Below are 24002 nucleotides of genomic sequence, written 5' to 3'. Positions count from 1 at the left end.
AATCAAACGCGAGAGTCCGGACTGCTCTGAAAGAATGGGTGGGGAACGCGCAAATTTTTGAAAGTTAACCGGAAACGATGCGGACAGAGTAGTCAACCTACCTATTATCTCTATCTTTATAGGAGCGATATCATATTATTTAGATGGAAGTTTGGTGAGTTGTTCGTAGGCGTATTACGTTATGCTATATTGTCGAACTTCTATTTTTGTCTGAGCATTATAGGTAGTCATGTTTTGCATAATTTGACAAACTGTCGAACACGTTAGCAAGCTAAGCTTACCGAGAAGACGTTTGTTGACATTTCGTTAACATGTCATATCGTTGCATGATCATCATACAACGTAAGGCTAGAGACTAAGTCAACCCGATCAGGCCCATTCTAACCTTACGTTTGATCTTATTTAGTGTCATACATCAGTGAAAATATCATGTTGAAGTTCAAGTACGTGAGCCAAGGCAGCCTGAAGATGGTGCCTTGCTCTACGGATCCTATCACAAGCCGTAGCTCCCGGATCAACCACCTCTTTCAGGTAGATGGCGATCATGCTTATTTCCTTATCATTGTCACTGGAAATATATGCGCCTCTTATGGCTACATTATTGTCAGAATGTATAGTTTTTGTATGACTTACTACAACCATCCCACTGGTTCTTTTTTGGGGATGACTACATTGCTAAATATAGTTTGGGAGGGACTCACTTCCTTATACTGGTATGTCTTTCCTTTGTTAGGGTCGAATTAGCTTGTGTGGACAAGAGGAAAGATGCAATTTGGGCCGGGAGGAGTTTCTCGAGGCACTATTGGTGCTCTATCAAGAGTGCACCTCTCCCGACCTAATGAAGATGCAACACGTTAGCAACTTTGTCCACAAATGTAAGCATAAACTTTTATTGTGTATTATTATACATTGTGTTTGATATCTATATACTTTATGATAAAAACATGTTTTCGTAACAGCAAAACTGTGTGTGTGTGTGTGTGTGTGTGTGTGTGTGTGTGTGTGTGTGTGTGTGTGTGTGTGTTGTGTGACAGTTTCTGAGGTAGTCATGGAGCTGCAGGCTCTGCAGCCTGGGCCACAGGACTTTGAGGTGCGAGCAGTAGTGGGTCGTGGTCACTTTGCCGAGGTTCAAGTAGTAAAAGAGAAGGCTACCGGCGATGTGTGTGCCTTGAAAATCATGGACAAGGAGGTCTTACGTGTTGCAGAAAATGTAAGACTTCTCTTCTGTTAACATTGGTGTCAACATAAAGATGAACTGTTTACCCTTTGACAGATTTGGACACTGCCAAATAGTTAACATTTATTTCTACTGTACATCATTTAATTCATTCACTGTATTTTATTTGTTTTTAGACTAATACTAGGCTTGTGGTTATTCACTGTATTTAATTTGGCTATAACACAAAACAATATTACCTATACAATTTCTGTTATATCACAATATTGTGTTACTGTCTAGCTCTGGGGTCGAGCTTAGGCCGAAACAATAAGGGCAACTGATGTGCAATATGCAGCCTCTCCTTGACACAGTGCATGGATGTTTGGATATTGGAAGCTGCAGTCTTATAACAGGGCAATAGAGGGTGCTGTGGGTTTTCCGACAAGAATTTAGAGGTGAGCCTCCAGGCTTCTGATTAAGAGAGACAATCTCAGTAAGAATAGTACATGCATTTCTTCAGCTAGATATATGAATATGGTGATAAAAGGAATCAGCTTCATAAAGAAATCCTTTGATGAGGATTTCACTGTATCTCAATGGGAAATGACATTGAAAAATATAGGCAATTTATGAAGTGGAAATTGGTGTCTCCAAATGTCGAAAAGCAAGGGGACCCAGATACGATTTCAGCACTTATTTCTAACCATGCCAGATGGGCCATAGTCTAACGAATCACACCCTTGAATAATATCTAATATCTGATGAGCTCACATCTATGTGAACCAGGCAATTCACTTTCTTCTTCTTCTGCTTCATATCTATTTCAACCAATTGATGGTTTTATTACTGTGTAATTAGCGATCACAGCCCCACTCGGCCTATTAATTGTTAACCTTTAAAAATCGGTCTGTAAATGTTTCAAATCAACACTTTGTAGACTGAAAGCTGTAGATATGGAATTATTAAAACCCCCTTCTGAAAGATTCATCCACTTACGCAAATTAGATTATCTTTGGTAGAACATCTTTGTTATGAAACAAGAAGCAAGGCGTTACTCCACCGCTTACAGTTATTGGTTTCTGTTCCCAGGCCCTGTGCCGTTTCCCCGAAGAAGTTCTGTTGTAGCAAAGGGCTGTTGGATCCCAGATTAGATGTTTTATTTTGGTTATTCTGTTGTTGAAGAAACATAGGAAAACTCTCCTAAGCCCACCCTTGGTTGTTGGTAATTGCAGAAATAAATGATGAAATATATGTTAAACACAGTAAAAGACCTGAGGGAAAAAGATCTACAAGCTCCAGATACACAAATTCATATGCATTACTCAAGCACTGAAATAGACCCCGCTTCAGCCTTTTTTAAATGGGTTTGGGAGATAGGCCCAGGCCAGCCGGTTGGGGCCTTGTATAGCTGGTTTTGTAATGTTGCTCTGCTGGTAGGTGGTGTTCCACGAAGAGGAACGAAGGATCCTCTCCCTCAACAGCAGCCCCTGGATCCCTCAGCTGTTCTACGCCTTCCAGGACACAGAGCACGTCTATCTGGTGAGCCCACAGTAGCTGTGGTTGTTGTTGTTGTTGTTGTTGTTGTTTTCTCTTGCTGTGAGATGAGACCATGTCGGGAACTGTGGTCGGTGTCCAGAGTTCTGCACTGACCCCGTACAAGGATTACATTATCATATGTTGTAGTTTAAAATCCCTGCATCTATTACTTTCTGTGGCAATTTGAATGAAGACGGTATAGCAAATGATCTGACTTATTTTGTCAATAATGTTGAGAAACAAAAACAAAAAAATTATTGTATGGTGCAAGCCATACAAGCCGAGGTCCTTTGTAATTTGAGAAAGCTACATAAGGAATTGCTGCATTGTTGCATGGTTGTGTGACTTGCTCGTTGTGGATAGTGGCTCGTCCACTATGTGCTACGTGTTTTCTATCATATTTTTTCCCAGATGGATTACAAATTATGCATATTTTACTTATCATGGCATAAACAATTACAACGCTGAGCTACAATCAACGGCTCAAATTTCATTTGGTCGCTTTGACTATAGCTGTTTTCATTGCTATTTCTGTCCTACAGAGAAACATGAATTATTGTTATGAATAACCCCACTATTAACAATTACATGTCCCTTACCTCACACAGCTTACATCTATCTATCTATCTATTCCCTCTCTGGCTCTGTTATTGAGCATTGAGTAGAAAAAAATACAAAGAATCCATCTTTATCCAAGTGTCACAGAGGCCCCAGTATCCTTGTTGCTAGGTAACACTGGAGAATGCTGCCGTTCATTCAGACTCCCGACCATTCATGCACCAGGGGCTTGCCTGGCTGACTGTATGGGAGCCGCCATACATTCAAAATGAGTCTGACCGACGCCTCACTCGAGCCTATGCTTAGAATAACGACGGCAGTGTTCTGAATGGGAGGAAAACATCAGTTTTGCAGTGTTGTCAAATCAGGTTGAATTATTGATTAGTGTGTCCAAGGTTTAATAGCTCACTGTTGAGATACATTTTGAGGATATTTCCTTAAATAAGCACTGGCAACTGCTCTCTATATCAAGGCTGGTAATACAGATGGTGTGTTAAATGTGAATGCTTGGAGCAAACGCTTAGCTGCAGACAGTGTTATATATAAATCTGTTGACTGTGACATAACTGGATCCATAATCAGGAGAAGTGCCTTAGGATCATACACAGCCCTGGATAACTGCTGACTTTGACATGCAGATATTTGATCGCAACCTCATTATTCGTTTCATTCATCTTCATTTCTATTTTGAACTCGCTTGTGATTTTTTCTACCCCAGTTTTATTTTAGTTCATACTTATTTTATACCAATCCAAAATGCATATCTTCAACCCAGTTTAAACTAAATTCAGATCTGGTCTTATCATTGTACTATTGTCCATTGAGATTTGTATTTGCAATGTCTGTCTGCAATCACACTGAACAATTCATATTTTTATGACTAACGTCATCCAGAGGACATATAGGATATTTAGTTAATCATATTCCATCAAATGACGGGTGGTTATGTGGATGTGCTTCTCAGGCTATGGAATACCTGCCAGGAGGCGACCTGAGTTCCCTGCTTATTAGATATGAGGATCAGTTCGATGAGTCCATGGCTCAGTTCTACCTGGCTGAGCTGGTGGAAGCCATCCACAGTGTCCATCAGCTTGGCTACGTCCACAGGTAACCCCAACAAGCTACCGGCTCGCCTATGTCCATGTCTGTGTCGTGTGTGATTACAACTAGCTTATCTAAAATTACAAAAACTAAGCGCTGGGGGTTTTACGATAATGATGGAGTGTCATTTTCGTTGATAAAACACAAGCAATTCCCACAGGCTTTAGAGAAGGGAAAAGACAGTTGCTGATTTCTTACTGTTGTTGTAGAGTAAACAAGCGTGGGAAAAGCGTGGGAAAAATAATATGATCTTAAATAACATCCAACATGAATTTGAAAACATCTCCTGTTCCCTCCACTTCCAGAGACGTGAAACCGGAGAACGTTCTGATCGATCGTACCGGCCACATTAAGCTGGCAGACTTTGGCTCTGCTGCCAAGCTGAACTCCGATAAGAAGGTAGGAGTTTTATAAGGCAAGGCAAGGCAATTTTATTTGTATAGCGCATTTCTTACATCAAGCAGTTCAATGTGCTTGACAGAGAAAGAGACAACAGTATATCATTTATAGTGAAGAAGTACATGCAAACAATATAATGAAATATCTTCAATGAAATTACACATGTACTATAAAAAATAAAGGGAGAAAAAGATAAAAAGGAATAAAAAATGTAAAAAGACGTTCAGTAAGGCCAGACATTTCAGATATGAATCCGACATTAAAATATAAATCGATTAGAATAAAAGGCCTGAACACAATCACCTTAATAAACGGATCCGGTTCGGTGGATCTGATGACTGGTGTGTTGTTTAGGTGGTGGCCCCTGCGGCCCTCGTGGGCACCCAGGACTTCCTGTCCCCCGAGGTCCTGTCCGCTATGAAGGGGGGCCAACCCGCCCTCTACGGGGTGGAGTGTGACTGGTGGTCCCTGGGGCTTATAGCGTACGAGATGATCTACGGAAAATCCCCCTTCTCCGACGGCACCTCCGCCAAGACCGTCCACAACATCCTCAACTTCCAGGTACGACCGACCGTCTGCACTCATGACACCAATCAGGGTCATGAAAGGTCAGCCATTCTTGGTCACTGACATTCTTGAGACAAAAGCTCACGCCAACACGCACATCTATCATTGTATCTACCGTTGCTTTGAATAGTGTCAAAACTTTATTACACAGACGGTCCAATTCTAGACCGTGCAGACACTACGACTGTATAGGAACAGAGTAACAGCTGTGACTGGTGTGTGTCTCTTGTGATACTCTAATAATTCCTTGACCACCGCGGCGTGTTTCGCCCCCTCAGCGGTACCTGAAGTTCCCAGAGGAGGTGCGCGCCAGCAGGCTCTTGGTGGACTTGGTGCAGAGCCTCCTGTGCGGAGCCCGCGAGCGGCTGGGCTACCAGGGCCTGCGCTGCCACGCCTTTTTCTCCAGCACCGACTGGAACAACCTGAGACAAGGTGAGCGGAGAACCGCCTCCCCGACACCCCCTTCCCTCCCCCCTCTCTCCGTGCTCAGGCCATTCACTCTGCCCACCATCGCAACCACAACACCCATTCAGGAGGATTTCACTACACCCTTTGCTTTTAGGTTGCCAAATTATTTGTGTCCAGTGTGTGTGTGTGTGTTGGTTACACACACGTGTGTGTGGCTGGCAGTAGTATCGCTTGCTGTAGTGTATTTTTTGCTGGTGGTGCTGGCTTTGGGTTGTAGTAAAATAATGAGATGCTGTGCGTTGCTGGCTGCAGGCCAGGGCTCCCCAGGAGAGTAGTGAGGCGCGCGCGCGCACACGCGCTAGCACTCGGGGAGGAAGCCACATAAGGATCTGTAGCGCATCAGCGCCGGGGCAGGGCGCTGCAGAGGTGTTCTTACGCTAGCATTAGACACGCTCACTGAGGGGGGAGTGCACGTGCCATTTATTTATTTATTCATTTATTCTTCTTCGTGAATCTTGGTGGATTTCCCCCCCCCACCTCCCTCACCCCATTAAAATGTATGCCCATTAATGCGTCTGCAGAAACCCATTTCTATTTTTGGAAACGCTTGTTGTCATTCATGGAACGGAGATCATTAGTTATTTATGGGCCTTTCCCCGGCTAAGTATTTGATATAGTTATTGGCTTCTTTTGGCCGTGCGAGATGGTGAGTTGGAGTTTTATACGTGTGAACATAATGATTGTCGGTTCTTTCAAGTCGATTTTATACTCTGTTATTGATATGTTATTGACAAGTTGTTTTGTTTCTGCAGCATGTTTAATCTGATCTGATTATTAACTCATCAGTAATCATTTAGTTCAAGAACCAAAGCAGAAACTTTTTTTTATATTATTATTTGATTTTTAATTTGATGATTATTATAATTGTTGATGATACATTTTTATGGTTATTATTTTAATTATTTATTATTATTATTATTATTATTATTATTACTACTATACTATTTCCATTTCATTCAATAGAAGTAAAATCTAGACGTTTGGACAGTCGGTTGGTCGCTGGATTGTTGACAATTGGCTGCATTCAGACAGCCTAATGCTTCAGCTTACCCCCAGCTGATGATTAGCTTGTGCTGCTGCAGTATGGGAGAGAGTGAGGGAGGGGGAGAGAGGCAGAGAGAGAGCAGGAGGGAGGGACAGAGGCAGCATGTGTATGAGTGTGCGACTTAGCACGCTCTAGGCTCCATCCGCTCTGTCGTTTCTCCCCACGCCTACCCTTTTTCCCCTTCCTCCCGGCTCTGCTTTTTTTTCGTTATATTACCTTCTCCACTGCTTGGGTCTGGTTTTGACACACGCTCTCTCTCTCTCTCTCTCTCTCTCTCTCTCCCTCTCTCTCTCCCTTTTTTCCTTCCCTCCGTCCGCTCCCGCAGTCCTCCCGCCTTTTGTTCCGAAGCTGCAAACAGAAGATGACACCTCTAATTTTGAAGAACCGGAGCAGGCAGCCCCCCGGTCTGCCCCTGCTGCCCAGCGAGGAGCTCAGACAGCGGGCTTCAAGGGCCACGATCTGCCCTTTCTAGGCTGGTTCTTCAGCAGGGCGTTGACAGCGCTCGCCAAAGCCGAGTGAGTACAACCTTGCCTGTTTACTATGCATTGCCTTGCTGCTCTCAGCGATACCAGCTGGACTTTTTTTTCTTTTCTTTTTTTCAGCTGGACCACCCCCTCCGGCTTCAGTAGTAAATCAATTCCCCCCACCCCTCAACCACTGTTAGGATAATACATGAAAGCAGCCTGTACAATGGAGGATATTTACAGGTATCCTTGTTCCAGGTTACCTGGAGCTGTGTGTGTGTGTGTGTGTGTGTGTGTGTGTGTGTGTGTGTGTGTGTGTGTGTGTGTGTGTGTGTGTGTGTGTGTGTGTGTGTGTGTGTGTGTGTGTGTGTGAGTGTGACACAATGTTCTTGCTCCAATGGGCTTGGCTTCATCACACGAGCGGGGCAAACAGAAAAGGGGGATCCCCGCTATTCTGTTGCAGCACCATTGCCTGTTTTATTTATTTAGCCATTCCATTTACCCTATGTGCTTCTGTGTGTGTGTGTGTGATCAAAGTGTTTCTCATAGCAAGACCCAGTTGAGGATCTGTGAATGGACAGCAGGAGTATCTTGGCTGCCGTTATCTCTACCATCGGTGCTGATTGGTATTGGGTAGAGACAGAGAGCGAGGGAGGGAGGGAGAGAGAGAGAGAGTCAATGTGGAGAATGCATTTTGTACCACGGTGGATGCTATTGTGCTCGCCTGTGAGTGCTGCTGTGTGTCGGGCTTGACAGCTTAATAGCGTACGCTCTCAAATCAATTCCACCGGTGGTCTGTGGCTTATCAGCCGCCCCCCTGATAACACCGTGCGGCAGTGGGCTCCGTCTCGGGGGCTCGGGATCAGGTCTAGCGGAGCCAGGCATTGCCGAGCCCATGAGGGACCAGGGGCAGAACGGTGAGAACGGAAAAAGATACGAGGGGCATCACTGGGTTAGACGGGAGAAGAGATGACCCAAGATTGGAGGGGCGCTTCTATTTCTATGGTTACTACCACGTTTCCCCCCCAGCCACTAACCCCCCCCCCTCTTTCTCCGTCTTCCCTCGTGTCTTTTCTTCCCATGTCCCCCCCCCCCCCTCGCTCCCGATCTGATGTCCCTGTCCCTTGGTGTTGCCCCCGCAGTCTTCTGCTCTGGGGTTTTAAGTAAAGCCAGCCCAGTCGTTTGCTTTGCTGCGTCTAATGAATAATGGCTTTCTATTCAGCTGACCGTGTGTGTGTGTGTGTGTGGCGGTCTGCATGCATGCAGGCGCGTGCTTGTAGCTACCCTTGTTGTTTTTCGTTGTAAAGCCAAAGAGGAGAATGTACACATGGAGCCATGCATAATGAAATGCTAATGATGTGTTTTGGAGTTTCCTCTTCCTGTGTGTGTGTGTTTGTGTTTGTGTGTGTGTGTGTATGGGGGGGGGGGGGGGTTTGTGCATTTTTTTGTGCGCCATGTCTCTGTCTTCTCGTTAGTATAAACAAAACAACACCCCCCCTCCTCCCTAACCTGACTCACCCAATGCGTTCCAATTTAATATCAGACGTCTGTTGTTATAGCCTGTTTTAAAAATAGACTTTTACACTGTGTGAGTGTGTCTGTGTGTGTGTGTCTGTTTGTTCGGATCTTGGCATGTCCCTTTGGTGTGCTATTTGGTCCTTTTTGCGCGTGCGTATGCGTGCCTCAATTTTTTGGTCTGTGACAGCGTGGGTGTGCGAAATCCTTCCATCATGTGTGTGTCTGGTGCTCTCAAAAGAGACAGGTGTGTGTGTGCGTTTTTATGTGTGTGTGTGTGTGTGTGGTCGTGGTCGTCCATCGCTGCCAAATCTTCTCACACACTGTCCTCCAGAGTGCCGTGTCTCTCTCTCTCTCCTCCCATGTCCCTCTTCTCAATAATGCAGTCGGTGGCAATGGCCACTCATATATAATCATCTCTCTCTGAAGCCCTGCTAACCATTACTCACCTCGTGATCATCTGCTCTCCTTCTCCTACCCGGTGGTTCATATGAGGTGGCTAAACTTGTGGCTCTCCTCAGGAACCTGAGGAAGTAGCCTTGGTTTCTCCCATGCCGATGTATGTGTTTGTGCTTCGGGGGCGGCATCTTGATTTGGATTCAGAGAGGCGAAAGGAACAGCGCGGGCTTCCGTGATTATTTTTATTGCCGGTGTGACTCATTCTCAAGTCAATGCAAGGATCAGAGAGCCTTGAATACCCTGACGCTGGTGTCTGTCGACTCCCATCAGACCATTACCAGGACTCGGTTGTTACAGCCACACGTGTTAAATGGAAAACAATCAATTTGTTCATCAAATCAGGGATGATTAGTGATGCTTGTTCAACGCGCGCTTCTGCAGTTCTAAGCAGTGCCGTCATCTGCCTTTGGTCATTCTCATAAAGAAATTAGAATATATAGAATATAATTGATAAGAATGATTTGGTCCCAACTTCTGCTAGAAAGGCTTTAAAGAGTAGCACCATAGCTTCAAACCCGGCATTGCTTAGTGTTTGGTGGGTTTTCATCCGTAAAAAGCTTTTTTTTGTCAGTGTTTCCACAACACAATTACTTGTTATTGTATGAGTAAATGTAATGTTTGGCACTGTGCCTGCTCATTTGTGATGGCAATGGTGGGCAGACTGAAGATCAGCCAGTGCTCCACTATGGGATGAACCCCCACGGCTGGCTAAGAGGGACACCCAGCCCTGCAATGTGATAGGATACACGCAGTGGGAGTGAATGGAGAAAAAGATAATTCAAATCATTGTTGCTGCTTTGCAAAGAAAATATATTGTTCCTTTTTAGTTCAATTTTCTTCCAAGGTTGCCTCTTTCAGGATTCTGACAAAGGACTCATTATTGCCTTTTGTAGCTCATTTTTTAGGATACATTACCCGAGTACTAAACATAAATGACGTAAAGAAGAGATAATTTGGCGTAGGCGTGTATCTTAGCCCAAGTATTGGCTGAATGTATTTCATGTAGAACTTGAGTGCCTGTTTACTTAGTGGAAACCTGAAACTCCATTTATCTCGCTGCACCAAGGTCTGTGTCGGCTGGCATCAACTCCCCTGCCAAGACCAACTCCATGGAAAAGAAGCTACACCTGAAAAGCAAAGAACTACAAGAAACTCAAGACAAATGCCACAAGGTGAGACTTGTGGTTTGAACCCTTTGCCTCAATGTCAGCAGTGGTCAGCCATCTGCTTAATGTCCATGTTTACATATTCTTTCAAAGTATGTGTCACTGGAAAAACACAAAGGATTGATAAACTGGAACAATAACTGGAACTCGTTATTTGTAAAAAATGTTGATTGTTGCAGATGATCAATCCTTCATGTTTCCACTGGCCTTTGAAACACGTGCCCCAGATCATGAGGTATCCGTTGTGTTGCGGTTCTGCTCTGCCCAATCAGATGGATCAGGAGATCTCCAGGTTCCAGCGTAAGATGACCGACCTGGAGTCCGTGCTCCACCAGAAGGATGTGGAGCTGAAGGCCTCGGAGACCCAGAGGACCATCCTGGAGCAGGACCTCGCCACCTACATCACAGAATGCAGCGTGAGTGCCCCCCCCCCCCCAGCCCCGGCCCCCGTCTACCCTGGGTTCTTTTCCTCACCCATTCAGTGGATCCTTGTATAAAAACACCCATCAGCGGCGCTGCCGACGACAACTAGCACTGTGTTTTGATCTCTGTGTCAGGAGTTAGGGCGGGCAACTGAAGCATTCTAATCATAAAGGATCTTAAACGGTCATCGGATTGGACCCTTTCTAATTGTGTGTTTGTGTGTGTGTGTGTGTGTGTGTGTGTGTGTGTGTGTGTGTGTGTGTGTGTGCGCGCATGTGTGTGTGCGGGTGTGCAGAGCTTGAAGCGCAGCTTGGAGCAGGCCCGGGTGGAGGTCTCCCAGGAGGATGATAAGGCCCTGCAGCTGCTCCACGACATCCGAGAGCAGAGCAACAAGCTGCAGGAGATTAAGGAGCAGGTAGGTGCACCTCTCCCTGTTAGGCGTCTACCTAACCTTCAGGTAGACCTTGCTATCCAATTTGCTGAATAACCGTAAACCGTGGGAGCTGGGTTTTTGATTAATGATTAAGATATGATTAATTATTGCATTAATTAATAGATAATTTAGGAAAGTGAACGCTTGAGGACAAAGCTGTTGTCAAGGTACATTTATATTTGTGTGTGGAATTACGCTGTATCAATTTTGGGACACCTTTTTGGGGGAGGTGCGATTGTTTATCTGGAGGCTTTTAATCATACCCTTCACTGACCCCTCGTGTGTTGTTAATGCTAATGAAGCTATTAGTAAGCCTTTTGGGGGAGAGCACCATTCGTGTATCCAGACGGCGTCTATTATCCAAACCATCATCTTTACCCAAAGAATAAGCCCTCGTGTGCATATGAGTCATAATGCCGAAAAAAAGTCTGCAGTCATTTTTCAACTGGGCCTTCCTGCTCTCAGGCTCAGTTCAGATCTTTTGTTTGCTCAGATCTAATATTGTTCCCTATCTGTTCACATTACAACGGCACTGATCAGATATGCATCCAAGAACCACATATGGCGCACATCTGATTTGAGCCCAGATTCTCTGTCATGTAAGGCTAATTTGTCCGACTGTCAAGCTGATCTAATGTCCGACTACGGCCACCATTCAACTCCTAAGCGGTCAATTCTAACTCCTGACGGTGCATGACATAAAAACAAAACCCCCTCGGTGGAGCAGGCCCCTGTCCCAACGTGTGTGCCCCAGAGCTCTGATCTCTCCTGCCGGGCTCCCCAGGAGTACCATGCCCAGCTGGAGGAGATGCAGGTCACCATCCGGCAGCTGGAGGAGGACCTGTCGGCGGCCCGGCGCCGCAGCGACCTCTACGAGTCGGAGCTCAGGGACTCCAGGCAGACCAGCGAGGACCTGAAGAGGAAGGCCGTGGAGTACCAGCAGAGGATCCAGAAGGTAACGGTCCCCGTGGTGGTAGCCTCCTCTCTGAGAGAGCAACATAATGCTGTAGAAGTATGGGTCGCAAGGAGATATAGAAACGGCTCCCAGCCGAAAGCTGCAAATACCTGACCTTTACCTGCTCCATAATGGCCCGTATATGAATTAACAGCAAGTTAATGAGCCTACATTTTTTTGTAATAGTAAGGGACACTCCATAATCACACGTCTGGTTTTGAATTATGCGTTATTGATGTGTCTTCTTTATGTGTTCTGTTCTGTTTGCCTGGCAGGCTAAAGAACAGGGCAAGGCCGATGTAGAGGAGCTTCTCTCCAAACTGGAAAAGGTAAGACGAAGGCCCTTGCCAGGTCGAAAGAAAATTTAGCATCGACTCTCGGGATATATTCCATTTTTTAAGGTATTCTCTAGAGATTTAAGTGTGTGTTTCTGTTTCAGACAAATTCTGATCAGCAGCTGAAAATCCAAGAGCTCCAGGACAAACTTTCCAAGGTAAACGTTTGGACAGAAAAGTGTGTTAATACAAAATCGGATAGGAGTTAATTTAATGTCCTTTTGTGTCACTTCTCATTTAGTCAGAAGCATGCATTATGCAAGGCACGCTGGCATACACACAAATACAGAGTGAATGCAACTAGGCTGGGTGGTAATTGTCCCTTACTAATGTAATTAGCCAGTTAGTTCTAGCATCTCGGCAGCCCACTCCTATCAGTTTCCATTTCGGTTGACAGCGAAGGCTTCCAGCTATGTCTCTTACAAGAGGGGCGGCGGCTGTGACGAGTACATTAATAATGAGTGTCTCCGCACACGGACCTTCTGACCTCCTGACCCCGCCCCGACCTCCTGCCCTACCCCAGGCGGTGAAAGCCAGCACAGAGGCCACGGAGCTGCTGCAGAACATCCGCCAGGCCAAGGAGAGGCTGGAGCGAGAGCTGGAGCGCCTCCGGGGCAAGACGGAGCCCAGCGACACGCTGAAGCGCCGCCTGAGGGAGACGGAGGTAGCGACTCATTAGGCCGGACCGCGCGCGACGCTTTCCGTTCGCCCCCTCAATGTGGGAAAGAGCAAAACGATTCGTTCGGTCGGATGGACCCTCGCTGGGCCAAGTCCTGGAGGCTAGGCATGATCGTGATTGTGTCTTTCTTCAAAGTGTGTCCGTTTCTCTGTTCCAGCCGTTGCTGTGGTTGCTGCCTTTGTAAGCTTAAGCAACACCCGGAGCAGAATCGCTTGCTTTGCGATTCTGCTCCGGATGTTGAAAGTGCACAGGCTGGTGAAAGGCTGGAGAAAGTTGGGAGGGGTGTGTGTGTGTGTGTGTGTGTGTGTGTGTGTGTGTGTGTGTGTGTGTGTGTGTGTGTGTGTGTGTGTGTGTGTGTGTGTGTGTGTGTGTGTGTGTGTGTGTGTGTGTGTAACGGAAGGAAGAAAAACGGCAAGCCAGCATCTGATCTAGTTGCTAGATTTAAAGCCAGAATTTTAACGCTATGTTCCCAGACGCCTAATCTTGCCAAGAACTGGCCCAGACGGTTCAGGCTGTAAGGGACTATTTGTTATATAATATCACGCCAAGACCAATGACAAGAAAATACCATTGTAACAAATGGAAGAATCTTGCAATATTGTTTTTGTGTGTGTGTGTGTCGCATCGCGTATGAACACAGGAGGGCAGGAAGACCCTGGAGAACCAGGTGAAGCGGTTGGAGATGGTCGAGCGGCGGGAGAACAAGCTGAAGGACGACATCCAGACCAAATCCCAGCAGATCCAGCAGATGGCGGAGAAGATCCTGGTGAGAGGGGCGGCCGATAAGGCCTCGCTTAACACCGTCCCCCGCGGACCCTCGGCCCGCTCACCCACCCCTTCACCCCCGCATTCTCCCCTGTCCGTCCTTATCACTTGTTATCCCAGGGCACACTGGGAGCACCGTGTGTATACACACACACACACACAATCACAAACACACACACACACACACACACTCAATATTCTTCAGGGAGCTCCTTGCCAGCAGAGCTCTTTGGAGCGGAGCTTTGTGCTGAGACCAGGAGGCAAGCTTCCCTCTGCAGCGCGGGGCACAGGGCGCCGATCAGACGAACACACAGCCCCGCGGGCCGACAGGCAGACCCGACATGAACGGCCCCGGCTTCAACCACTCGGCGCTGTCCCGGCTCTTCAAAGCAAGACTCTCCCATCGCCTTAATAATTACCACATGCTTTGTTGTTAGCGCTTCTCGTTGGCCGTGATCCGAAGTATGGACGAGGGGTCTCTTCTGCAGTTCATTGCGGATATTTCGGACCCAACTGATGTTGTTGACAATATGATGATGAGGATGATGATGATGCTGATACTGGTGCTGATGCTGGTGTTGTTGTGTCCAGGAGCTGGAGGAGAACCTGAGGGAGACCCAGGCCACGGCCCAGCGGATGGAGACCCACCTGGCCCAGAACGAGAGGCTCTATGAGGACAAGATCAAGGTGGGGGGAGCTCTCCGTTTTTCCCTTTTAGAATCCCTGCGGGTAACTCAAGGAGACTGTTGGGTGACGGGGAACACTTCGTTTTGCTGGTAATTGGTGTTCAGGTTTATGTAGGCCTATTCATGAGCATTCAGGCGGTTCAATTAAACGGTGTCTTATTAACAAGCCACCGATGGTACGAATAGACACTTTTTGTCTCCCCTATTTGTCACGGCCTGCTAATTTAGAGGCTTGTTAAGTAAATGTATCTTTGCATTTGTGAAGTGTTAACCAATCAATACTACCTTAAAGCCAATCCCTGCTGTTGTGTGAAATATATCGGCTGCATCGTCCTCATTTCAAATTGTAGTTTGTTAATGTTTCATTTTGCTCCGGTTCATAATTCTTCAATGTGACTCCCAAATGTGTCATCAGTGGTTAGAAGGGCGTCGTTTTGAACCGGCCTTGAATGTGTACGCGACGGTCTAATGGCCGACACACCGTCTACCCACTTTCTTGCGGCTGCACTGATCCAATTGACTGAAAAGATTTATCACCATCTCATTTTAACTAGCTTTCACAGTCGGCTCTGACAGCGCCTGCGATTTACTGCCCGCATGCCTGCGGGTACATTTGTAACTGTCAAGTACTTCCCGCTTTTCAAGGCCCCGTCAACTGGCGGAGCAAGTGCCAATACGGGCAATCTAAATAGGGATGAATGTGACGCAGTATGGATTTCTCCCCTCTGATGTGGTGGTGTTGTTGTGTGTGTGATCCAAAGGTTCTGGAGGCTCAGATGAAAGAGGACCTGGTGGACAAGGAGAGCCTGGAAACCAAGCGGGCCCAGCATGAGCAGGAGGCCCGTGAGAAGTTCAAGCTGATCAGCGAGCAGAAGGCTGTGAGGAATAACCCGAATGATTCACTGTCAAACATGTCTATTTTTGGTGGTTTTTGCTATCAATTAACACGGTCCCCTCGATAGCTGACACAGGATGGCTGCTAATGAGGCGCCTCCATTAAATATTAACCTAATGTAAACAAAGACGATGATGTTAACCGGGCGGATGTTTTGGAAGGGATTTAGCGCTGGCACGCTCTGCTGTTATAGAGGAACAAATCTGGTATAATTCTCATAGTTTTTGCTGACATCTTCAATGAAGCAACCCAAAGCGAAGAAAATTTATTTTTCCTGCTGGGAAGTATTTTCTTTATGGGAAACTGCGTACATTATCCCGCTTTAGAACTAAATTGGCCATTATTTTGCACAATGCAGAAAAAGGTAATGGACCCCAATGCAGTAATAGGAGTTATTACCTTGCTACAAAACAAACAGGCATAACTCTTTTAGATAGAAGCTATAGGGGCTACTTGGATCTATGGCTGCGGGAGGATTAAGTGACTTGTTTTAATGTATTTTGGGACATCAATGGAAGTCTACAGCGTTGAATTATAGCATTATCTGCTGTTCGGCTGTGCCAGTCAATACTTGTAAGAAGATGGAAAATGGGGTAACAGAAAAGTATTTGGTTTTTGTTTTGCGGTCTAAAACACGTCCATGGCCCTACTTCCCACAGTGGTTGAATAGATTGGAATCTTCCATTGGTTTCTCATCCATGCTGTGGTGGTCTTTGAAGGTATCACTTGGTAAAAGTGTTTGAAGTGATAAAGCATTCTGTGTGCCCACCTTGAAGGCTTTATATCAAACTGAATACCATCTGTTCCTGAGCTGTTTTTCTTTGCTTGTGGTCTAAAAGTAGCCCTATGTACAGCGTTGGCAGTTTGGACCATTAAAATGTCCTATACATTAACTTGCACTATGCAACTGATCCTCAAGCCTTTAATCTGGTTAATGTGGTTGACTTATGGCAGTTTAAGAGGCTTGCCTGACTTGCAGCAGGCTAGTCAGGCAAAACCTTAATGCATACTAATAGGATCGCACCACAGTACGCAACAACATCCTAGCATCTCACAGAGAGTGCGCGAGAGAGAGAGACAAATTAACCTTCATGTTGTGTATGTCCATAATTGGACAACAGGAAGTCGAGTGTCCTCGTTGTGTGTTATGACCTCCCCTTCTGTCCTCGGCAGACCATTAACGCCATGGACTCCAAGATGAAGAACCTGGAGCAGCGCATCTCCGAGCTGTCGGAGGCTAACAAGCTGGCGGCCAACAGCAGCATCTACACCCAGAAGAACATGTGAGTGTGCCAGACCGCGCCCACGGCCCCGCGTCAATACGCCCCCCACAGACATACTGCCTCCCCACCGCCACATCTGACACGTTCGTTCGTTAGTGTTTGCCTGGGGGTGTTCTGTGGTTGATCGTCTGTGTGTGTGTGTGTGTGTGTGTCTGTCTGTAAAGGGAGCCCGCATACTTTTTCCTTCATCTTAAGTCATCTCAAGTCACCATCTCCTAGGCAACAGGATAGAGGCTCCGGTTTAAAGAGCAGGGATTACGTTCTGCTGATTGATTTGTCGTGTTAATGAACGGGCGGCTCAGTTGTTTTGGTGCCTCCATCGGCTGGACGATAACTGGCGATGGTTTGCAAATGAGTCACCCCTCGGTTCAATTAACACATTTTCCCTATTACGCACATGGATAAGTTTCTATATTTATGTTTGTTCTGGTCAGGTAGCAGCCATGACTGCCAGTTTGCGAATCCCTGGCCGGAGCGACTAGCATCTAGTTCCTCTAACGGCCTGTAGGTGGCTTGCTGTGGTGGGGTGCAAGAAGACCCTCCACCATTCTCAATGTGAAAACGTGATTTCATTCTTGTCATGCAAGCATAGAATTATTTTTGGTGGATCTTGGTGTCTAGGCCATCCCCTTATTATGTACTTTCTTGTTTGAAAGTTTTATTTTCATTAAAAGTTATTACGAATTGAATATTACCAAAAATATTTGCAACAATCTCAATCAACTGCTTGAAATGTAGAGATTCATGTGTAAGATTTTACGCTCATATTTTTACTCTGTTTGTTTATGTGTGTGTGTGTGTCTGTGTCTGTGTCTGTGTGTGTGTTACCCCCTCAGGAAAGCCCAGGAGGAGATGATCTCGGAGCTGCGGCAGCAGAAGTTCTACCTGGAGTCCCAGGCGGGGAAGCTGGAGGCCCAGAACGCCAAGCTGGAGGAGCACCTGGACAAGATGAGCCAGCAGGAGCAGACCAAACGCAGCCGTCTGGTGGAGCTCGAGACCAGGCTCCGCGAGGTAGGGGAGACGGGGCGGGCTGCCGAGGGCTTGAGGTTCAGTCCACCGCCGTGACGTCACTATGGAGTAGGTCCTGAGGGAGGTGACCGCGTCATTGCCTCATCTTGGGCAAAGTTTGTCGGGCAGAATGGAAATCGTAAAGGTTTTAATTAAGTTATTTTTATTAAGTTGGCTGGCAGTTAAATAAATCATCTTTAAAAAAAACAGAAAAATTGCTGGATATGAATATATAATAATGATGAATAATAGTTTTATGATGAATACCGACCATCCGTGGTGTAATCATGGGGGGAGAAATGGGATTTTCTGTCAAAACACCACTTTATTTATCCCAAGTAGCAGAACTCGACGATGAATGGTATTCTTGCATTCAAGAAGTCATCAATAGACGGCTCTGAAGCCTCAGCCAGCCAACTCACCTCCAGCGGCTGCACCTCCTGAGGGGAAGAGGAAGCTGGTCGGGGGACGGCACCCACATTTCCACTTTTATCATATACCTTTTTAAGATCAAACTCAAAATCCTGTTTGTAACGAAACCCAAATTTCTTTTTTTCCCCCCCTTTTTTTGCGCTTTGTGGTTCACTATGGAGATAAAAGATCCTAAAGTATGATTTGTCAGTTCCATCTATTGCGTCAGTTGACAAATAGCATATCGGCTTTGACATGTAAAGAAAATGCTCAAGGGAACAAGATTCAATTGAAGTTTCTGTTTTTTTTGTGAACGTCAAATTCTGACAGAGAAAATTATAATGAAAGTTGATCTTGGGAGTATGGGAGACTTTGATGAATGCGGAGTAACGGCCATCCGCTGAAAAGGGAATAATTGATGTCCAATGCTTTGAACTTCATCACCACAGCAGCCATTGCTATCAAAAGAAAAACCTGTGAAAGAAGTGTATTTTGATGACATGCTTGATCATTTGATTAACCCCATTGCCTCACGCTTTATGGAAGCTGTGTAGCCCCTCTTTAGTCTCTGCGCTAATGGACAGTTTGCTGGCCGGGGGACACATCACCAGCACATACACTCAACCCTGCTGAGAGCTCATGCAACAAATTGCCACTAATTGCTGCCCTGCTCTCTACATGCAAACACACACACATACTTCCCACTCACTCCTTCACAATCAGAAGGTTTAAAAGGGAGTAAAAGGTAACCACAACATTTACTTTCAATTAGTTCAGCTGTTAATCTTTTGTCTAAAGTAACACCTTTCAAATCGTATTGCTTTTAGAAATTCTGTAAGCAAACCTACCTTACTACACTGAACAACAGCAAGAGATATCATATAAAGTCATACTATAATCCAGTAAAAAGATTCCATCGCATATTCAAGTATGAACTTTGTTCCTCGTATGCGCATAAGTGAACGAGAGAACGAAAGATAAAGATAATGTAAAACAATCATAGAATAAGAAATAGGGCAAACTGCTTGGTTTTTTCTATTAGGGGTGGGGGCAAATCAATTAATCTGTCTCCTACTTAAGATATTTTGGTCCCGCAATACTTCCATGTCTGGTTGAGCCAAAGAAAACGGTTTTAAAGAAAACAATTAGGAAGCCCGAAACGGCAATGAAATCTTTGTGGAATCATATGAATGGTACCATGAATCAGAGGGTGCTATAATGTATGTGCCTTTAGAAGCAGGGTTCATATGAAAAACAATGGCAGACACTGATGGATCTGTGAAACCTGAACCCCAACGTTAAGACCATACATTAAACCACAAAAAGAAAAAAATGTGCAAAAAACGTCGCAATTCTTACAGAATATTAACATTCACAGAATCGCAATACATTTATCATCGGCACTCAAAAATCTTTAAAATATTGCATGGTGAGATCCCTGCCGGTTCCCGGCCCTAAGGTCTATGTCCCACCTAAAGCCCACCTCCCCGCGGGTCTTGTCGACCTGTCGAGTGTATGCCAAGTACATGGGGCGGGTTGGCTGACCCCTGCCTCTTGACAGATGGGGCTGGAGCACGAGGAGCAGAAGCTGGAGATCAAGCGGCAGGTGTCGGAGCTGACCCTGTCGCTGCAGGAGCGCGAGTCCCAGATCAGCGGCCTGCAGGCGGCCCGCCACGCCCTGGAGAGCCAGCTGTCCCAGGCCAAGACGGAGCTGGAGGAGACCACCGCAGAGGCTGAGGAGGAGATCACCGCGCTCAGGGTGAGCCTCCAGACGCCCCCCCACCCCGGGCACATCTGGCGAAACATCTGGGGCTCTCACGCTATGCAAAGTATCTCTGTCCACCTCCAAGACGGTGTTTTGTTAACTTGACAACATGGTTCATCAGGGTGTGTGTGGGGGTGGGGGGGTGTGTGGGTCTGTGTCTGTGTGGGTCTGTGTCTGTGTGGTTGTGTGTGTACTTGTGATTCCTTCCTGTGATTTATTTTTCACAGTAGATGGTCATTATGCTTGTCTTTGTGCGTGTGGATGCAGGACGTTCGTCTCTGAGGCGTGGATGTAAGGGAGACATCTGTTCTAAGCCTTGTTTTTATCCCTCCACAGTCTCACAGAGATGAAATTCAGCGCAAATTTGATGCCCTGAGAGACAGCTGCTCAGTAAGTCCGGCCAAAGATGTATTTTTCATCCTACACTCTGCCTATGCGTAAGAAAAATCTGAAATTGATAGGAAAATACTTTGGTTCTTCCTGCCCTCTGTTGTCAAAGTAAGACTTCTCAACGGTGTCCCTATCTCATGTCTGTGTATGCTACAAACGCGGATGAATCACACAGAGAATGTCACCGATTGGAACTGATCATCTGACCTTCAGCATTTCCTGGGATCATGAGCAGAAGATTAATATATACAGATCCCTGACCCCTCGGTCTGCGTCTGACCGTAAAAGATTTCAGTCAAAACAATGAATGAATTCGATGCAGTATCATCTCTTAATGGCCACTTTAACAGCAACTGACATACCCGGCAGTGTTTACCCACAATCCCTTTCAACCTTCTTTAGAAAGGGCCTTTATACAGCATACTACCCACAATCCTCAGGTGATCACGGACCTGGAGGAGCAGCTGACCCAGCTGAGCCAGGAGAACGCCGAGCTCAACCGCCAGAACTTCTACCTGTCCAAGCAGCTGGACGAGGCGTCGGACGAGAGCGAGGACCGCCTGCAGCTCAGCCAGGAGGTGGACCGCCTCCGCAGAGAGGTGGCCGACCGCGAGATGCACCTCAACAACCAGAAGCAGGTACTCTTCAGACGCACGTGTCCTCTCCAGTCCCAAGACCCAGTGGGGACTCCTCGCAGACAAACAGCCACATAGATGATTAATGATGGGAACCACTTAAAAATATGCTAGATATTGACTAGATCATAATCTACGGGCAATACCGTTTTTTCTAATGCGAAACCTGTTTTCCATGTGCGTACTGGCCGATATGGGTAGGCAGACGTTTACCTTGAAGCCATTGGGTACAATTAATAACAACTACCACCACATTTTTCAAGGAATAACTAATTCATTAAATATAAAAGGCATGATGATATTGGGCACAAAGTATCAATACAGCCATTTGTTTGAACCGGTGCCTCAAAGCCGTCACGTCGTCTACACACAAAGGGCTTCATCCTGTGTGTGATGTCCCTCTCTCTCCCCTCCTCAGAACATTGAGACGTTGAAGACGACGTGCAGCATGCTGGAGGAGCAGGTGGTGGAGCTGGAGTCTCTGAATGACGAGCTCCTGGAGAAGGAGAGGCAGTGGGAGGCCTGGAGGGGCGCGCTGGAGGACGAGAAGAGCCAGGCGGAGAGACGCACCCGGGACATGCAGAGGCTGCTGGACAACGAGAAGCAGAACAGGTCAACCCCCCCCCCCCCCCCCCCCCCCCCCCCTCTTCAGAGGAGCAACCCTCTGGGGATCACTCAGACAGACTAGGGGATCTCAGCGTAGGCTCCACACAGTGGCTTTGAGAAGTAGACTCGACATATGACTTAAGATGCATCTTAAAAAACTGTACAGGCTGAGGAGAGCTCGTACCCATGGGAGCCAAGCGGGTATTAAAAGTAGTAATTCTCCCAAATGAAGGCATGTAAATTGAAGGCCTTAACAAGACTAGATTAAAATTTGGCTGGGTCTTTAGTATTTTTTGCGAGCGTCTGGAGGGGGGAAAATAATAAACCTCAAACCAAAACATGGCGATCGTTTGTGAAATAGATATTTATTGGCCACCTGTGGCATACTTGAGCCGTGAGCCCAAGCATGACTCATGCGCGTGCAGGATACTTTTGTTGTCAGAAAAGCAACACTCCGAGGACCGAACCAGGCACATTTTGGTGCCGTGGGCAAGCTTCCCCTTCCTTTTATTGTAGTTTATTGTGGGAACGCGATTGCTTGGCAACCTCTATTGATTTTCTTTATCCATCCCTTTTGTTCATATGTGGACGGGTCATCTATTTCAAAATATAAGTATTGTGTACGGATTCAGCACTGCTGAGATAAACGGTTAGCTTGGATCACGAAAAACAGATTGACTGTACCTGAAAGTTACCAACTGTCATACCTGATAATGAATCAATTTAAAATATGTGTATTTATACGTGTATACATTTTGTATTATATATAATCAAATACATTTAAATAAACATATTGGTACCAAATTTGGTTTGGATGAATGAGTAGCCTATAAGTTCCAACTAAACGTAGGCGCCACATCAAGAAGCCTTTACACTTCAAATCTGAAAGGGTGCATGAACTGCAAATCAATAAAATCATCGTAAAAACGATGAAAGCCATCTAACACCGCACTCTTCTGTAGCAAACAGTGCTCACAAACCCCCTTCGGGCTCTTGCTTTGTGAGTGTCGATTAGGGAAACGCATCAAAATGAGCCAACTGCTCAGAGGTGCTGCTAGGGATGGTAAGTCACACAGGTGGGGGTTTATCTCACAGCAAAGTCTCCTGTCCTGTGCAGGTTGCGCGCCGACCAGCGCAGCACCGAGTCCCGCCAGGCCATAGAGTTGGCGGTGAAGGAGCACAAGGCTGAGATCGTGGCGCTGCAGCAGGCCCTGAAGGAGCAGAGACTCAAGGCCGAGAGTCTGTCTGATACGGTGAGGGACCCGTCTGGCTGTAGGTCAACTCCTTACAATAATGTACAGCTCTACCTCTCTTCCCTTCTCTTCAATTATATTCATCGCTTTTATCAGAAGGGTTCATTCATTTTTGACTGATGGGGAATCATTGTAGTTTACGCCGTACTCATAAATAAGAAGAAAATTCATTTTTAAACAAAGAAGACTTTAGAGCCTAGCCGGGTGGGTTGATTTTCTGCGTCTTCATCATCGTGTGTGTGTGTGTGCACAGCTCAACGATCTGGAGAAGAAGCACGCAATGTTGGAGATGAACGCCCGCAGTCTGCAGCAGAAGCTGGAGACAGAGCGGGAGCTCAAACAGAGGCTGATGGAGGAGGTAGAGACTGAAATATCTACACACGCACACGCACACACACACACACACACATTATACTCACAGAAGCATGGATACCAGCCACTTTTCACTGTGCTGACACCTCTTATTGACGGATAAGCATGTTCAGAACTTCGAGTATTTTATGTGTTCCAATTCCCTGCTTATACTTTTTAGAATTTTCTTAATTTAGTTTTATTTCTCAACTTAAGACGTGGAACTTTCTTTTTTGAAAGTGGTTTTAAATGAATGTCATGATAGAGGAGGTTGGGCCTCTTGCTCAGGGACAACTACAGGTAGACTGTGGTCATCGTGGTACTTCATAGTAAATACTCAGACAAAAATACAAGACCAACACTAGCAGTAAACTAACGTGTGTGTGTGTGTGTGTGTGTGTGTGTGTGTGTGTGTGCGGGTGTGACTACAGCAGGGGAAGCTGCAGCAGCAGATGGACCTCCAGAAGAGCCACATCTTCCGCCTCACGCAGGGCCTGCAGGACGCCCTGGACCAGACAGACATGCTGAAGACGGAGAGGACGGACCTGGAGTACCAGCTGGAGAACATCCAGGTGAGGGGAGCTCCGGGGTCATGGAGGCCATGGAGCCCGGCTTCAGACCTGATGTTTTGGGCTGCATGTTCGTTCTTCCTCTTCAACCAACGTTCCTGTCTTTGTATACTTTGGTGTTCA

General features: G+C 46.2%; 1 protein-coding gene across 5 annotated transcripts in view; it reads left to right on the top strand.

The window, feature by feature from the left end:
• Nucleotides 1-60: 60 nt before the first annotated feature.
• The window catches only part of cita (citron rho-interacting serine/threonine kinase a), a 40690-nt gene continuing 16748 nt past the window's right edge, over nucleotides 61-24002 (top strand). For all 5 annotated transcript variants that reach the window (XM_030374450.1, XM_030374453.1, XM_030374451.1 and 2 more), the window contains exons 1-29: nucleotides 61-154; nucleotides 407-531; nucleotides 734-875; nucleotides 1035-1210; nucleotides 2597-2698; nucleotides 4218-4360; nucleotides 4660-4753; nucleotides 5108-5314; nucleotides 5599-5752; nucleotides 7159-7348; nucleotides 10338-10443; nucleotides 10710-10853; nucleotides 11156-11275; nucleotides 12078-12248; nucleotides 12524-12577; nucleotides 12688-12741; nucleotides 13107-13247; nucleotides 13903-14028; nucleotides 14619-14714; nucleotides 15475-15591; nucleotides 16782-16891; nucleotides 17728-17902; nucleotides 19872-20069; nucleotides 20412-20465; nucleotides 20906-21103; nucleotides 21519-21712; nucleotides 22824-22959; nucleotides 23213-23317; nucleotides 23742-23882. In XM_030374450.1, the coding sequence (XP_030230310.1) occupies nucleotides 430-531; nucleotides 734-875; nucleotides 1035-1210; nucleotides 2597-2698; nucleotides 4218-4360; nucleotides 4660-4753; nucleotides 5108-5314; nucleotides 5599-5752; nucleotides 7159-7348; nucleotides 10338-10443; nucleotides 10710-10853; nucleotides 11156-11275; nucleotides 12078-12248; nucleotides 12524-12577; nucleotides 12688-12741; nucleotides 13107-13247; nucleotides 13903-14028; nucleotides 14619-14714; nucleotides 15475-15591; nucleotides 16782-16891; nucleotides 17728-17902; nucleotides 19872-20069; nucleotides 20412-20465; nucleotides 20906-21103; nucleotides 21519-21712; nucleotides 22824-22959; nucleotides 23213-23317; nucleotides 23742-23882 (3750 nt within the window). In that variant the 5' untranslated portion in view covers nucleotides 61-154; nucleotides 407-429. The remainder of the gene's footprint in view (nucleotides 155-406; nucleotides 532-733; nucleotides 876-1034; nucleotides 1211-2596; nucleotides 2699-4217; nucleotides 4361-4659; nucleotides 4754-5107; nucleotides 5315-5598; nucleotides 5753-7158; nucleotides 7349-10337; nucleotides 10444-10709; nucleotides 10854-11155; nucleotides 11276-12077; nucleotides 12249-12523; nucleotides 12578-12687; nucleotides 12742-13106; nucleotides 13248-13902; nucleotides 14029-14618; nucleotides 14715-15474; nucleotides 15592-16781; nucleotides 16892-17727; nucleotides 17903-19871; nucleotides 20070-20411; nucleotides 20466-20905; nucleotides 21104-21518; nucleotides 21713-22823; nucleotides 22960-23212; nucleotides 23318-23741; nucleotides 23883-24002) is intronic.

Source organism: Gadus morhua, chromosome 13, assembly GCF_902167405.1.
Source record: "Gadus morhua chromosome 13, gadMor3.0, whole genome shotgun sequence".
NCBI lineage: Eukaryota > Metazoa > Chordata > Actinopteri > Gadiformes > Gadidae > Gadus > Gadus morhua.
Note: the sequence above shows the minus strand (reverse complement) of the source record. Positions and strands in the feature narration are given on the sequence as shown.